The sequence below is a fragment of the Varroa destructor genome, unplaced genomic scaffold (assembly GCF_002443255.2).
Source record: "Varroa destructor unplaced genomic scaffold, Vdes_3.0 BEIS01000005.1, whole genome shotgun sequence".
Classification (NCBI taxonomy): Eukaryota; Metazoa; Arthropoda; class Arachnida; order Mesostigmata; family Varroidae; genus Varroa; species Varroa destructor.
This window is the reverse complement of record NW_019211458.1, coordinates 18,066,753-18,082,162: the sequence shown is the minus strand read 5'-3', so window position 1 is coordinate 18,082,162 and position 15,410 is coordinate 18,066,753. Positions and strand designations below refer to the sequence as shown.

At 37.3% G+C, this 15,410-nt stretch overlaps 2 protein-coding genes and 1 non-coding gene across 8 annotated transcripts in view; 2 read left to right on the top strand and 1 right to left on the bottom strand.

Annotated features, from left to right (window-relative positions):
- Nucleotides 1–1,593, bottom strand: part of trio (trio Rho guanine nucleotide exchange factor) — a 121,431-nt gene extending 119,838 nt beyond the window's left edge. For both annotated transcript variants that reach the window (XM_022807906.2, XM_022807911.2), the window contains exon 1: nucleotides 1,491–1,593. In XM_022807906.2, the coding sequence (XP_022663641.1) occupies nucleotides 1,491–1,578 (88 nt within the window). In that variant the 5' untranslated portion in view covers nucleotides 1,579–1,593. The remainder of the gene's footprint in view (nucleotides 1–1,490) is intronic.
- Nucleotides 40–12,555, top strand: LOC111251387 (uncharacterized). Of its 5 annotated transcripts, none has more exons than XM_022807912.2 (7): nucleotides 7,067–7,187; nucleotides 7,349–7,471; nucleotides 7,901–8,250; nucleotides 8,519–8,762; nucleotides 9,500–9,777; nucleotides 10,207–10,431; nucleotides 11,140–12,555. In XM_022807912.2, the coding sequence occupies exons 3-7, from the start codon at nucleotides 8,091–8,093 to the stop codon at nucleotides 11,424–11,426; spliced, it is 1,194 nt and encodes a 397-aa protein (XP_022663647.1). In that variant the 5' UTR covers nucleotides 7,067–7,187; nucleotides 7,349–7,471; nucleotides 7,901–8,090; the 3' UTR covers nucleotides 11,427–12,555. The 5 variants fall into 5 exon arrangements, with proteins under 5 accessions (XP_022663652.1, XP_022663654.1, XP_022663653.1 ...); XM_022807914.2 differs by having other exon boundaries at nucleotides 7,083–7,187; nucleotides 7,363–7,471; XM_022807917.2 differs by lacking the exons at nucleotides 7,067–7,187; nucleotides 7,349–7,471 and adding an exon at nucleotides 40–474.
- A 981-nt stretch (nucleotides 12,556–13,536) lies between these two features.
- On the top strand, nucleotides 13,537–13,609 carry TRNAV-UAC (transfer RNA valine (anticodon UAC)). Its single transcript has one exon. It is a non-coding gene; the product is annotated as a tRNA-Val (tRNA).
- The last annotated feature ends 1,801 nt before the right edge of the window (nucleotides 13,610–15,410 follow it).

Below are 15,410 nucleotides of genomic sequence, written 5' to 3'. Positions count from 1 at the left end.
CGTCCGAATAACCAGACCGTCAGTCTGTCTCTAGACTCCAACAAAACGAGCAAAATTCTTGTCTCGACGTTTGTGTGGAGGAGATCTCGTTTATAGACAACCGTGCTATAATTTTCCCTATTGGAGAAGATGTAGGTTTTTCTACTCATAATTGTATATAACTTGTTATACAGAGTTGTCTAACGCCTAAGAACAGAAGTATATATATTGTTGGATGGAATGCCGCCATCAGAAATTTCGCCTGTACTGACTGAAGAGGAGTGTACGCATAGAAGTCTCAGGGAAGTTTGCGGGCTTGCCGGTAGGCCGGTTAATGCTTGCTCATTAGTGACAGTAATGGTAAAGAATTATGCCCGTGTACGAGTGACTGCTACTCCCGATGTTCCTCTGTGTTTGGAATACGGACAGTTTAAAGGCAACGCGTTCGGGTGTTCGGGAGCTCTGGCCGGGGTGAGCTGCAGTAGTATGAAAACGGTGAGGCTAATAGTGGTTCGATTTATACTGTATAAATTGTGCACTGATGGGTGGCTTTTAGGGAGAGCGCGGGCTTACGCCAGCGATTGGGGCAAGCAGCAATGCGCGCTTGGAGTGGAGTTGCTACGCTGTGCACGACATCTACGAGCAAGCATGGGTTGCTTGCGCGCTTGTGGAGCGCGAAAGCTTGACTTTTGCAAGAAAAGCGCGGGCTGGCGCCAGTTTTCGAATTGAGGCATCATAACCACAAGAATTGATAGGTAAAAAGCATAGAGTGCCCAATCATAGAAAGGGTTTCGTTTTCTAATTTTCGTCATAGATATCCATTGTTATGAAGAAATGGCAAAACATGCGTTATGCATCAACCCTTGAACATCATTCCATTAAATACTATCGTGTGTTGTAAGATATCCTTGTAAATACAAATGACTCGTACCGCATCGTGTGCTCTATGCATTCTACAGTGGATTTGCAGATGATCGAAATAGATTAATCGAGTTAACCTTGGCGAGAGCCAGAGAGTTTAACCTTGGCTTACGGAACCGAAAACCCTTCTTCCCTTATCAGTATGGCCAACACTTTTAATTTCACAACGATTACGAGTGAACGACGAATATTATACATTTGGGAGTAATTTTTCTTATGGACAAATGTGAACTTACACGTAGTGTAGCTTAATGTGATATAAAAATGGATCTTATTAGATATATTGCGTCCACTTTCACAATTCTATACTGTGTATAAAGCTGAATTCAATTTTTTCTTACTAAACATATTTCCAGCTATATGTTATAGTTAAAAAAAGAAATCCTGAAGAAGATTCAACTTTGCAATAAAACTTCAATGTTCTACTAATGCTACACACGTCAATTTTTCTCGGCTTCATTTTACCCTAGGTTTCTCATCGTATTGTAAGCCCACAGAACAATCACCTATTCAAATATACAGTATCATTTTGTAACGTGATTATATTGCTAAGATTGAATATAGCACATTTCAATCCTGAAGACGCATACCGGACCGTAGAAGACATAAGAGCGTAATCTGCGGGTTTCCATGAATGCCTTTTTCGCTCTTCAACACACGTTGAACACACTTGTACATGCAAGGTAATTAGCACAGGCATAACACTCGTACATCTAATAATATATCAGCATGGACGATCCTTATGGCCGTTTTGTAAACACTGGTCTGGCTTTGTTTTCGAACATGAAAATGAAACGAAATGCCCGTTGTCAATTGACGACCGAACGAGTTAACATTACCCTCTATGGAAAAAAAAACAACGTTTTTTTTTCTGTATGGAAAATTATTTAATTCATGATGTTTCGCACAAATTTTCGAGCTAAAACAATCCGGCCCAATTCAAGTAGTTTAAGGGGTCGCTTTTAGTCGCTTTTAGTTTAGTTGTATTCTAGATCGATTTGCGGGCTTTACCCCATGCCTATTTTTTTTCCTATCCATTTAAATAATTTGACTCATTGCTGTTACGCCCAACATAATGTAAACTACAAGACCAATGGTCTCCCCGTTGCGATTACTCTTCCTTACTTAACCCATTACCATTTACCTCTAATATGCTTGATGGGGCACTCAACCTACTTTAGCTACGTCTTGCTCAAGATACATTGGCATGCTATATATCTCTTTAATATGAGCACAGGGCTCTTCTACTGTTAGCTTTTTTTTTTTGGAGGTTAAGGGCAAATGCATTATGCACACCAGACATCACTGAATTGTGATTTGTCCGGTACTGTGGAATTCTCACCCACTAAACCCTGGACCCCTTTGTCAGCTTGGGCCATGATTCGGGATATGTTTGATATTACTTCGAACTTCTACTGTTAGCTGATTGATTGTTTTCGAGATGCATGTGCATAGGCTTGTCTGTTGGCCGATCTCCGACGAACGAGCGTAAATTAAGTAAGCCTTCGGCCAATTTTTACTAGACTTTGCAATTAAGTAGTCGGTTAACTTAGCGATTCTGTTCCATCACCGCATTACTACATCGGCAAGGCAATACGCCGTTCGAATTTTTGCGGTTTCTACTCAAAGGTAGTTTTTCTGTCGATATCTATCGAGTAGGGAAAAACTCTTTTTAGGTAGAACACAATGTTAAATTTTGCCCTCTGAGACGGCATTTTCGATCCGAACGCTGAGATCAAGGTAGATAAGCATGTATTGCACATCGATTCAGCTTATCGAGATAAATACGTTCTTTGTACAGACCTCATGTAATAAATGTTCACGTTGGTGTCACTTAACCAAAAAATTACCACATTTCGTTTTGCGCGTTATTCATGCTGTCTACTTTATCTATAGAAAGTTGTATTGAATCTTTACTTAGCTCGTCAAAATTTGTCGATTAAACTAAAGAATATCCGTTAACAAAGTGCTTCTTTGTGTAGCGAAAATATTTTCAATATGTTGGCAGTTCTTTTAAAAAATATTGTAGAGGACATCCTTGAAGCAAAAGTTGTTCCACGACTTATTCATTATATTAGAGACTGCAACTTTTCAATTGATTCAGAAATTAATTCAGAAATCGAGATTAATTTAGGAGACTCTCTTGTGTAAAACGCTACGCTAAATTTTCGCCCTCTGCGGGTACTTCCAGTTTGGAAATTGAGATCTGGGTATACCGACATTTTGATTCAGCCCGATGAAAGCTTTCAGCTGATATCAAACACTACCCCTCTATATCGATTCTACCACCTTGTCAATAAAACAAAATTTCAACAAAAGTTCTATAATACATTAATGTCTTTTGTGGTGATCTTCCCATAATAACAATAACAATATCAACTACCGTAGTATTGTTGTTCTGTGCGTGTTGCTTCTGCTACACCTACCGTCTGTGACCATAATGATTTATCGGGTGAAATGGTACTAATAGATTCATATACACACATATTATACATTCAGATACATAAGTAGGAAAGTTGTAACTACCTTAAATAGCGCCATTTGTTGCTTTAATAGTTCGAACTGTAATGTGCAGCTGGGAATAAGGGTGGACGTAAAAGCATTCCGTTAGCTAAGAAACGACGATTACGAACTTCTTTAATTTTGCAGTGCTATGCACTCAGTAGGACTGGTTTTTACACTGGACGTTGGGCAGATCTGGCTTTGTCGTCGAATTTTAGCTGGTGGCAGCCATTCGTCTGGCAAAAATAACGCATATTTCCTTTTTGTCTAGAAAAGCAGCATAATACGCACGATATTTAGTTAACGAGCAAGAAACTAACATTAATAAAACTGGATCATAGATAAAATCTCGAATTAGTATCCATTAAATAATCATACACAACGAAGCAAGCAGGTACAAAAAATGCTTACCAATAGCTCCTATGGAACATGGTACAGATGGAAATCGATTTCAGAAACTGCAAGCTAGTGTTGTCGCGCGTACAAATAAGACAGTTACAATACGCTTGTGGTATTGCATTCTTGCTATATATGTTACCCGATTGGTCGTCAGAAAACATGAAAACCCCTTAAAAATGTCTTGCTTTAGTCATGACCATGGAGTAGAGTCCTGTTCTGTTAAGTTAATGACATTACTGAAACTTAACACTAGATATAATTCATGATTAGCGACTTGATGGTACCCGTGATGATATTAATAACCAAAGCAAGCAATATTTGCATAGGCGTAAACGACTTTTATGTCATGTACCAGAGGAGGAACAAATGGTAATCTAGCGTTGTGGGATTTCGTCCTGTTGTAAGTGTTCATCTTACTTAGCCTTTAAAAAAAATTTTAATTTACAACAACTTACGTTATATAAGTTAGTTTTTCTAAATGATTCCAATAAAAAAATTTCCGTTGCAAATTGCAGTTGTTCTTTAAACCAGTGTAATAGCAGTTTTCGATACAAAAAACAGTGTTTTTTAGATTTAAGTGGCAGCCCTAAAACCGTCAGTTTCATTGGGAGCGCGAACAATCAGAGAGAAAGATAAGTTCAAACAAGTTGATGCCAATATATAATCGTTTCTTTTTTATGATGAGGGAAAGTAGCTTTTTCGTCCAATCCACCATGGCTAAGCGCTATTATATGACAGTGACTATAGTGACCAATGACCACGGTATGTATTCCTTCTCGCTATAATATTTGTTAGTCACGGTGCCAATAGATTTTTATGTCAAAATAAACGGTTCTAAATATGGTTTCTTTTACTATTATGACTTGCGCATGTGCTATTAGATTCTATCAAATATTTATTATTCTAGAAAAATCACGTATTGCCATAGACGAATCCTATATCTAAATGGACATCATGCTTCCCTTGTGTGCTAGTATACATGAAATTGGCCATGCACAAGATATTATAAGAAGAGTGAACGACTCTAATCAACGACAATAAGAGCCTCTCAAGAACACAGCAGCGATTGTTATGAGCAGTCGACGCTGGACTAGGGGCCCTAACCTGGTATTTAACTCTAAACGACCATCAAATCGGCATTCAAGCTCTTACGGCGCTTCTTTGATAAATAATATTAAAGCAACAAATTATATTTAGTTTAGCTTTTTTTGACAGAGGAATAAATACAAACAACAAACAATGTCATGTATATAAGCGAATATGCTGTCGTCCATTTAAGTTTTCATGTCCCAATTTTTTTCTTTTTAGCTATATATCTATTTGTTCGTCGATCTCTTGCTATGTGTGTTCTTCGATTTTGACCATTTGTGTTCAGATATTTCTGAACTCATAACTATTCAACAACCGTCTCCGTGTTTACAAGTTTGTTAAACCATTACCTGGACGTCAGTAACTCTAATGAAGAAGGGAAATGCTCTGGATTTGCTTAACAGAATAAGGTCAGGTAGGCATTCAAGTAGGCGGTGTAAAAGGTGAATTTAATGGTAGCACAGCGACGGCTACCATTACTCCGGGCACAAATCATTCTTATAACACGTACGCGTGTTGGTTGAATTGCCATTTCACTACCTAATAAAGTGTTCATTGAATGGAGACCGATCCGAGTCACCACGGCTGCATCGCACCGGCAGTGGGCGGTGAATTTAGCGACCACGACGCAGATACTATCCGTCATTGTGGAACAATTCAGTGGTCAGACAGGGACACACAGCTGGCGCAACTTCCAATGAATAAATGCAAAAGATACACTATAATGTAATTATCTACGTTGCATCTATCATCCTCCGTTTACCGTTTGCCCCAATTCATGTTCGCGAGTGCCCCATCAAAGCAGGATAGACATATACAGATTCGTCATCGATGACCGCAATGCGGCGGCCTCCGCAGTGGCAGCGTACAGAACAATAGTAATAACTGCGGTAATGTAAATCAAATCTGAGGTATTACCGATACACAACCGTTGTTAACGCTGCAATACTTATTCCTGCTCGCAATGGTTTTCCCCTTACAAGCTTCGTAAAGTTGACGGTTGGATCATGGGAACAGCATACAGCGCTGTTGATGTTGAAGCCGCCGTTCATGCCGACCTACAAGTGCCTGATCAGCCAGTCGGATTAGCTTACGCTATAATGAACTTTACACGGCAAATAGTACCCAATCATGTGCTCATCTGTGTGCTGTGGTGTGGTGTACATGGTGGCACTTCATGTGGAACACCTATGTGTGATGTACGTAATTGTTTACATGAATACTAACAGGTAAGCCTTCTGGTTCATTTGTGGGGTACTTCCTAGCAGCATAGCAGTTGGCTGGTGAATGAATGGTCGTCATTTAGTCTTTTCGGGGGTTCGATTGAGGGTAAACGATGAAAGCAATGTAGGAAGTAGCAAGTAGAAATCGGCATATGGATCGTCAAATGTCAGCTATTATAGAGAAACAACAATACCCACTACACACTGGAACATTCCCTGCGCGTCCATTAGCAAATTATAACAAATTTGGTAATTTTTTGATAATGATTTATGTATCATCATATACCTCATAATACAAAAATGACATGATTTAAAAAAAATAGATTTTGTGACGATGCTAATTCGGAAATTCACAACCGCATCCTAGTAATCGAACCTGCGCGATTCGTTCCTTGCCACCTAAGAATAATGCAATGATTTTGATAAGAATACTTATAAAGTGCCATTATTGGTTTCCCGAAATAAATAAATAAATCGAAGAAATGTGTGAGTAGTCGGCATCGTTGAATCTGTATAACACTCATTGAACACCTGGAAGAGTTGTAGTGAAAAGTACGCGGTCTGTATAAAGTAAGGTTGAGTACGAACCATATTATCTATATGCCTTATACAGACGCTTTTAAAACCGGCTGTGTTACCGTACAACCTGACTAAGTAGTATATTCTTAAAATCATACTATAAAAACCAGTAACTACGCGAGTTATTAAAAAAAAAAACAAGAGATTATATTTCCATACGAATGCTTCTGTTGAGACAAATGTAATAAATTTATAAAGAGCCGAATAGAAATTTGAGTGCCATTTCACTCGCTGAATCCACTTCTAATCTAAAAAAGTTGAAGACTTGCAGAAAAGGTAGTCTTAAGGCCAAATTATCTATATTTGAAAATTCTGACTTTATGTCACCATAACGAGGCTTGAGTCGTCTGGCAACCGAAAATTAAATAGGTGAACCTTCTCCTTTGCGGGTTCGCCACGGCTCAGCTGGTCGACTCTGACTATCAAAACAACAGTAGATGTATCCATCACCTAATTGAATTTTCAACTGGTCCTTGCTTTTTCCCAGTGCGATACGTATGTTCTACGTTCAGAAAAATATATTAATATCCTGTGATTTTATGATGTTTTGTGAAGTCATAACTTAAAAGTGTACAAATCTCACTCTGATGTAAACATTTTTCACAAACTCGTAAAAGATTACTGGCGGAAGTACATTATATACGATTGCATTTCAGTCATTTTATTTCAGAGTATGTCAGAGAAATTGTGATCAATCAAGAACTACCTGAAATAAAACCGGGTCACTCACAAGTCGACACGTATAATTTTAAAGACGATTGTCGCATATACAGCTTCAGGTATTAGCAGTTTAACTGTGGTGTTAATTACGTCTTTAAAGCTATATATGCTGTCTGGGCCCACTGGTATATAACAGTTTCTATGGAATATGGAACATGGGAAATATTGCATATTTCCCATGTTCTAGTTCAAAGATCATAACTGATTTGTGTGTTGAGTGTGACTCGCAACTTGAGAGGAACATAATCGAGAAATATATACATATATATATATATATATATTATTAAATTAAGCCTTCGTTTCGATGGATTACGCGAACCCTTTTTACAAACCCACCAACTTTTGACTCTAATCGCTATTGTTTTACGCATATAATGTTTAGGTGCCAATGTCCATGTAGTCATTCATTAAATACAATACTAAATCCAATGAAGTAAAAACCAGATTTTAGCAACTAATCATATTAAATATTAATTGTGTCTTGTTAGGCTGGTGATTTTTCAATTCTAGGGATGAACGAGACAATCAGAACCGGTGATGAACAACAATGGGTGTATGTATGCTTTAGGCAACTCTTGCTAAACCTGCGTTCTCGAAGAAGTCAACAGTAGTTTTCGAATTGGACAGACAGCAGGAAGGTTTTAAAACCTCATTGGTAATTTTCGGAAATAAATCAGAATGCATCGCGGGGGAATGAGTCGCCGTGATGGCGACCACTCTATCGTTAGCGACGAAGATCTTGAAAAGATTGCTGCTTATTTTTGGAATGCTATCAACACCCCGAGGGGCTTAATCCAGAAGGTTTGGTTTGACCTTATGCTCCATCTCGGTGCCGATGGTTAGTAAAAACTTATTTATGGCAGTATCTTGATTATAAGTTTTGATATGAATGATGACTAACCAAAAAATTCATCATTTATATGGGAAAACACTACCACGGAGTTTTCTCTTCAATGGTAGCTGATGTCACTTTACAATTGCGCGAGTCTCAAATTGAATAGTACAAATGAATCAAACATTGTAGGTATCTAATGCACAATCGCTTATACTGTTATCTTATACCCTTCTTTTATCCTATGCCTTTATTATTGTTATTTGCATTTTAGGCATTGAAAACCAGCACTCAATGAGAAAAGAGTCCTTCATCTTGTTAAAGTCGCAAACAGATGGTCGACGACGTTTACAGTGGAAATGGAATGGTATGATACGAGGATGCCCTATATTTGATGATCCCCCAAATCCACTTTGTCCAGTTAAAACGTTCCAGTTGTACATGTGTAAACTCAATCTACAGTGTCCACACATTTTCCAGCGGCCTCACGAAAATGTTGTCAAAACTTCTCGATTCTGGTACGTATCCTATTACATAATTCCATCAAGTAAATTTTCAATGAAAAACGCAAACTTTTTTTTACGCTTAAGCCTAAGACTTCAGTTCTCTTAGACCTCTTTTTTTTAATAAACGAATACTATTTTAGAGTACAAATTATTAATCCAACAAGAAGTTAGAAAAACGGCACTCAAACGAAAAAACCGTGAAGTGATGTTGTTGAATCATCACGCTAATGCTTTCTCGGCCATTTTCTTACTGGGAGACTATTTCGTGCCCAACTTTTAGTTCAGATATTTTCTCATTATATGAATCTTATTATATATTGAGATCCATGTAGCACAGGCTACAAGTTAAGCTTACATTTTTCTATTACTTTATCATTTTTTGTATATCTATAATATTGATTTCCTTGTTTCTTTTTTAATCGTGTATCTAGGAGCCTGGTGTAGTTAATACGAAATTATTCTTTTTGATTTTTTGTTCACTAAAATAAAAATATGTTAGGGTTACATTTCTAAGTCTGGTAGGGAAACAGAAAAGAACGAATAGTTTGACATGTGACTTATCCTATATTTAAGATTTATAGAGTTATTTTCAAATCAGTTTCATCCAGGTAATTCTGTTGTTGTTTTATCAAATGTTACAGCTTATCGCAACTTTCAAGTTTGAGCGATATTTCCACTTGAACTTGGCACTTGACATCTGTCAAATCATGTCCAATATTCTTGTGTTTTTCGGTTGTACAAATCTCCAGGTACCACATGTTTCCCTTGAACTCAACAATGTTGGCGTTAATGATGTATGACATCTCAAAGGAAGCGCGTCTCTCCAGAGTTTACCCTAACTTTTGCACTCAGATATTACCAGCAAAGGACAAATTTTATCGTATTTTCCGTGAGTCGTGGACAAAGCTGGAACGATACCTAGTGGCTCCTTATGAACGTGAGAGTGACGGCCGGCCGATCGCCCCGTTCAAACTGTGCCAGCAGTGTCTTGTGCCGGTTAAAAGCAATAAAAATGACAAAAATAACGGTTTGTACATAGCCTAACGTAATGTACGGGTAAATAAACGGTTCTCAACCAAATACAAAACAACGTATCTATAGAACACATGCCTATCTCTGTTGAATACTATTTTTCCTTGTATTATCTTAAACAGTGATAAAAATTCGTGCGTTATAATAATGCTGATACTAATTGGTATATTGTTGTTTTGTAGTTCCATGAACCCATGGAACATCTCTAGGAGAGTTGATTCTTAATGAACTCAACTCAAGAATTCAGTCAACAGAGCAATGTATTTAAAGGACATGATGATTGACCGGCACCTCTGTTTGGGATAATTTATGTTGCTTGTCTTAAGGAAGCCACTTCATTCCAATCGGAAGCTGAATACTTCTATATTTTAAAGTCAGCTGACTACGTAACTGTTTTGTTTCTCGGCATGATACTTATATATAGGGGCAAAGGGAATTCTGTGTTCTGTAGCTTGCTATGAAGCTTTCATGCGGGCGAAGGAGTTGCGACAACAACAGCCGCCTCCACCACCTCCGCCACAACTGGGAATGGGACCTGGGGGTCCTATGGGAGTGTTCGGGAGCCCGGGTTCCTCAAACGCACGTGGGATGCCTTCGATACTACGCAACAATCGAGCAATTCTGCCAACGGCGCCTCCGCCCGTGCTTGGTTGGTAGCTATATTATCGTCTATAGTTTACATCAAACGTCGATGATGAGTAGTTTTAACGTTGACAAAACAGAACGCAAGAAAACATATCGTTTATCTAGACAAACTGGTTGCACTGAACAGGTTGTAACCTAACAAGCACATTGACAATCTAGAAGTGCATTCATTTACTGAAACTTTCATCGAAATACATTATACGTTATTTTTTATTTTTTTGTTTTCAATTTAATAACATTTTTTATAAAAAGCGCTCTCAGCTATGATATAAGTAATGCAATCTGGTTAAGATTGAACGAACTTAGTTAACGAATTAAAAAACGTGTCTGCGATATTTAAAGCTAGGGAAATGTCGCTAAGGTTTTCCCTCGTTTTGTAAAAAAAAAAAGTCCAATATGAATTAAATTCTGGTACCTGCTAGGTGCATTACCTTTGTCAGTGGATTTTGTTAGTGCAGATAAGACTGGAAAAAGGCCAAAGATCGTGTGATCGCTTTGACAGCCTTGAAAAGCCTAAACGCCGTTTCTGTTAACATCCTTGAACCACACCGTTAAGATACACGATATATCATTAGGCTTAAGTTAAACTTTACGTATGTTGATTTAACTCTGTGAATATCTGGTACCGTTCGCAATCGTACCCGTAGTTTTGATTTCCTAGAAACTAACAATTATTACTATTATTGTGCATTGGCTAACTGTCCAATTAAAGGGAAAAATCTACCGCCTGAAGTATACAAGTTTATTCAGCAGGTAGCACGAATCCAAGCATGCGGCTATCCCAGGATGGATGGGACACCATTGCTGTTCAAAGAAGACTACAGTCCAGTCCAGGCTGACATCCCAAAGGATCTGTATGACCTCACAGTCGCAGTGCTCAACTCGGGCGGTGGAGCCGGAGCTGGAGGAGGGCCTAGCATTCCCGGAACAAATATGTCCCAAGTGGGAAGGTCTCCGATAACTCCGAACTCCACATTACCTAGTATACTTCGGCGATAAACTGAACTAGAGAAGACTGTCGCCGACATGCGTTGCAAAAAAGTGGTGATTAAGAAGTGCAAAATAAAATAAAATTCATAAACTACCGGAATCACCTGCTACTTCAAGATAACGCGTGCTATGATGCTCTCAAACAGGGGAACTTATCTATATCGGTGTTCTGTATCCTAATCTGAAGTTAGATTACAGAAAGAAAGAGTGTGCAACAGTTATGAGAGTGCATAGTAGAGGCAGACTATTGTGTTTGCTGCACAAGATAAATAACCTAACTTTAAATTATGTTCTAAGATTGTCGTACAGTACCACAGTTGCTTTACGAGCAAAGATATGAGAGCGGTGTGCCGATGATTTCTGGGTGAAACCCTTAATGGGCCGTTTAGTTAAAGAGCGACTGCTATCGATATTAAAGACGTAAATGGGGCTACTATTATTAGAAAGGGTATTATTAGGCGTACGCTTATCATGTCACACGAATGAGCGGATTCCATTGCGTTTTCCCCCAAGCCAATATCAGTTGGTTGCTAGTATTGAACCCTAATAAATATACAATCAATTACTCCAACCGAAGAAGTTTTGATAATATGAATATATCGAAGCCCATAAAATTGACATATGTTTATAATTTTACAAATATTCATATAAATAAAAATGAAGAAATACCATCTATTTTAGTTTGTATGCACACATAGAACTCTAATAACAGAACAGCGTGAAGTATATGAACCTGTCCTCAGTTCAGCTTTTGTGAGGCTGACCTTCATCCATGAATGCGGATTAGTGTATTGCGGCATGCTGTAAATACGATGAATGAGTTCGCGTGGCCCAAAGTATTAGTAACACTGTGACTAAAGCTACAATACTTTGCAAGGGCGAGCGGAGAGCAAGAATAATACGTGACTATATCTGTAGAAAAAATATATATATGAGTAAAATGTCCGATTTAAATAACTAACACAGTTTGAATAGAGCCTGTGCTCTATACGCACCTAATTGGATTCGAATATTAGTAGAGAAATACGTTTGATATATACTTTTTTTTATATACTTATGCAGGCATTTTATCTACGATACGAAACACGCGGGAAAAAAGAGTAAATAAAGGATTAGCAGTAACTCACTGCAAATCAGGCCCGTCTGGAGTGTTGTTTTGTACATTGAAAATTCCATGATATAATGGATGATTCATTGAATTGGCTTCTGAAAATAAGGTAGAACCTCTGCAATTACCGAAATATCGATAAACTTACATATCTCATAGATGAGCTAATGCGATAATTATTCCACAAGTAAATTTTTTGAAGAGCTCGTTAAGAAAATACCGCTTTAATGTATTAGTTTTCAGGGCCTTCTATGTTCCTAAAGAAAGCTCGTGTAAGGATACTTCAATATGTAAAAGTAAATATTAATCAAAATGTAAATATTGAAAATAGTACTGATTTATGTTACTGATCTAACTAGGTTCTTGAAATTGTTCGAAAAATAAAACCAACAAGGAGCGTGCGAAAAGTAAAATGGCTAACATTATGAAACGATAATTCGATTCCAACGCGGTATCATGACTAGAGAGCACATAAGTTTTATCTTACTAAGATAATTCTCCTTTCTTTAGCTAGATTTTCGATTTAAGTAACGTAAACAGCGGTAGGTTAATTCCAACTAAAGCAGTTATGTCCAAGTAAATGAATTCGTAAAAGATTTAAAGAAAAAAAATTGTTCTTACATTTGCTTTTGTTGAATATGTAGCGTGTCTGTTTTGCTGTCAATGGCTTTTTCGACTTCAATCAATATAAATCAATTGCCTTCAGATTACCTGCTTCTCTTGGAGTGGCACTGAACATAAATTAATTTTATGAGGAAGAAGAAATAAAGTTCATGCTAAATGAAAGTCTGTTTTAGGCACTGGTTTTCAAAAAATTCGTATGATACATAAAGTCATCATGCTTAGCGCTTTCTTTTCTGGCATTTATGGATCTACAGCATTTAAAAACACTTTGATTTTGAACGTAAAGATGCAATAATGATAAGGTAATCAAATTTTGTAGCGGGAGTTGTTATTACCACCAGCTTTGCGGAGTTCACACGAATCACCAGGCGATTGCCGTTATGGCATGGTTCCATAGTGTAGTGGTTATCACGTTTGCTTTACACGCAAAAGGTCGCCGGTTCGAGCCCGGCTGGAACCACATCTACTTTTTCCTATTACCTCTAAATATTATAAATACAATATGCTATCGTCCCGAAACACAAATGCTGACAAACAAATACACATTGATCTATAATAAATGTAGTTACCTATGCTAAAAAAACCTGAACTTTCCTTTATTTGTATTAAAAACTCTCCTATATTATTTTTTATTACTACTTTTCTAGAAAGTTCGGACTTTCGGAAATTCGGCGATCTAGGATTGATATTAATTCAGATCAACTGTTTACTCGCAGGATACACAAATAAGTTATTAAGATATTTGCTTTATACGAAATATTTCACATGGACTAATTTATGAAGTAATATATTTAAATCACCATCTACTCATATGTATAAAGACGGTTATTTTCGCTAACTAACGATACATTTTTTTTTCTAAATATAATACCTTTATTATGTCGAACTGTATCCAATTGTGTCGACTATTCGGACGTACAGGTTGGGATACTACGCCCTTTCCGACAGAATTCATTGAACATTTGAAACAGGCTTTGACCTTTTGCGTTATTTGCTTTTCAATCCATGTCGTACGACTCCTAAAATTAGATGCGTTTAATTATTTTTTTTAATAAATTACAGAGGCTATACGTTCAAAGTGAATGTTTATAAGCATTAATTGTATTCTTCCGTGACATTTTATCTTTACATCTAGGTTTCTTATCCAAACTCTTTCAATTTTTGCCAGGTACCTAAATATACATATGTGGTCTGGCGTTGTCATGGTAAAACTTGATGCCTTTTTCGTTCACTAGTTCCGCTTTGTTTTAATGTCTCGTTATAATCATGTTAGATATTAACATTAGTTGTCCGAATCAATCGTTTTCCAAGCGGAAGCAACTCATATTGTACGATTTCTGTCCACATTAAACACATAGCATCACCTCCTTTGGCGTCAGTCTGAGCTTTGCCGCAGATTATGGATTTCTTATTTCACATTATGATCGTACGTGATACACTTTGCCTCAACCGTTTCACAAGAAACGATTTCATCAACTTTTTTTCTCATTAGTCGCATATTACGAGAAGCATTTTTTCTCACAGAGAAAAGATAACAGAATCTTTTTTGGATCGTTTAGATCGGATGATAACGCATCTTGACCATAAACAGTGCATTTTTTTCACAAGCCTGAGTAGCAATTTCGCCTTCATCATAATAATATTGCCAAATCTAGCTAATTTTTGCAGGCGCTTTATTCGAAGCCGGAATAAAAGGAATCCAACAATTTTAACCGATCAGATCTCAGTCTCTAACAAATGCCAACCTGACGCTGAACCTATCTAGCCAGAAAAACGGTCAATACATACAGGGTATGGTAGGTAAATTAGGTAGATTTTGGTGGGCTGTTTATCGCAGCAAGTAAGCGTCCATTCGCTACACTTGCTACCTGTTTTTTTAAAACAAAACAATATGTGCGTTTTTCAATTTTTCAAAATTAGACTCCTATCCGCCATTTCCGCTTTCGATGAATCCAAACAAAATTGAAAACTTCCTTTTTATCCGAATTAACGATATACGTTATTGCCTTTCGTTCTGCATGCGACCTCTTTTTCATGTACCTTCTAAAAAATCCAAGAAAAGTTTCTGTAATGTAGATTGTAAGATGCCTAGCAGGTTTTAGATTTAAAGGACTAACTAATTAAAATGGTTTAAAAAGCCATTTTTATGCACGTGGATTTTTATTAAGCGAGGATGATATCAATTGTCTATTGGATCCTTCAGGTAGGCTGTAACAATTACTTTTTGCGTCATTTTGCGCGTTTTAAATCTTTTGGCCATT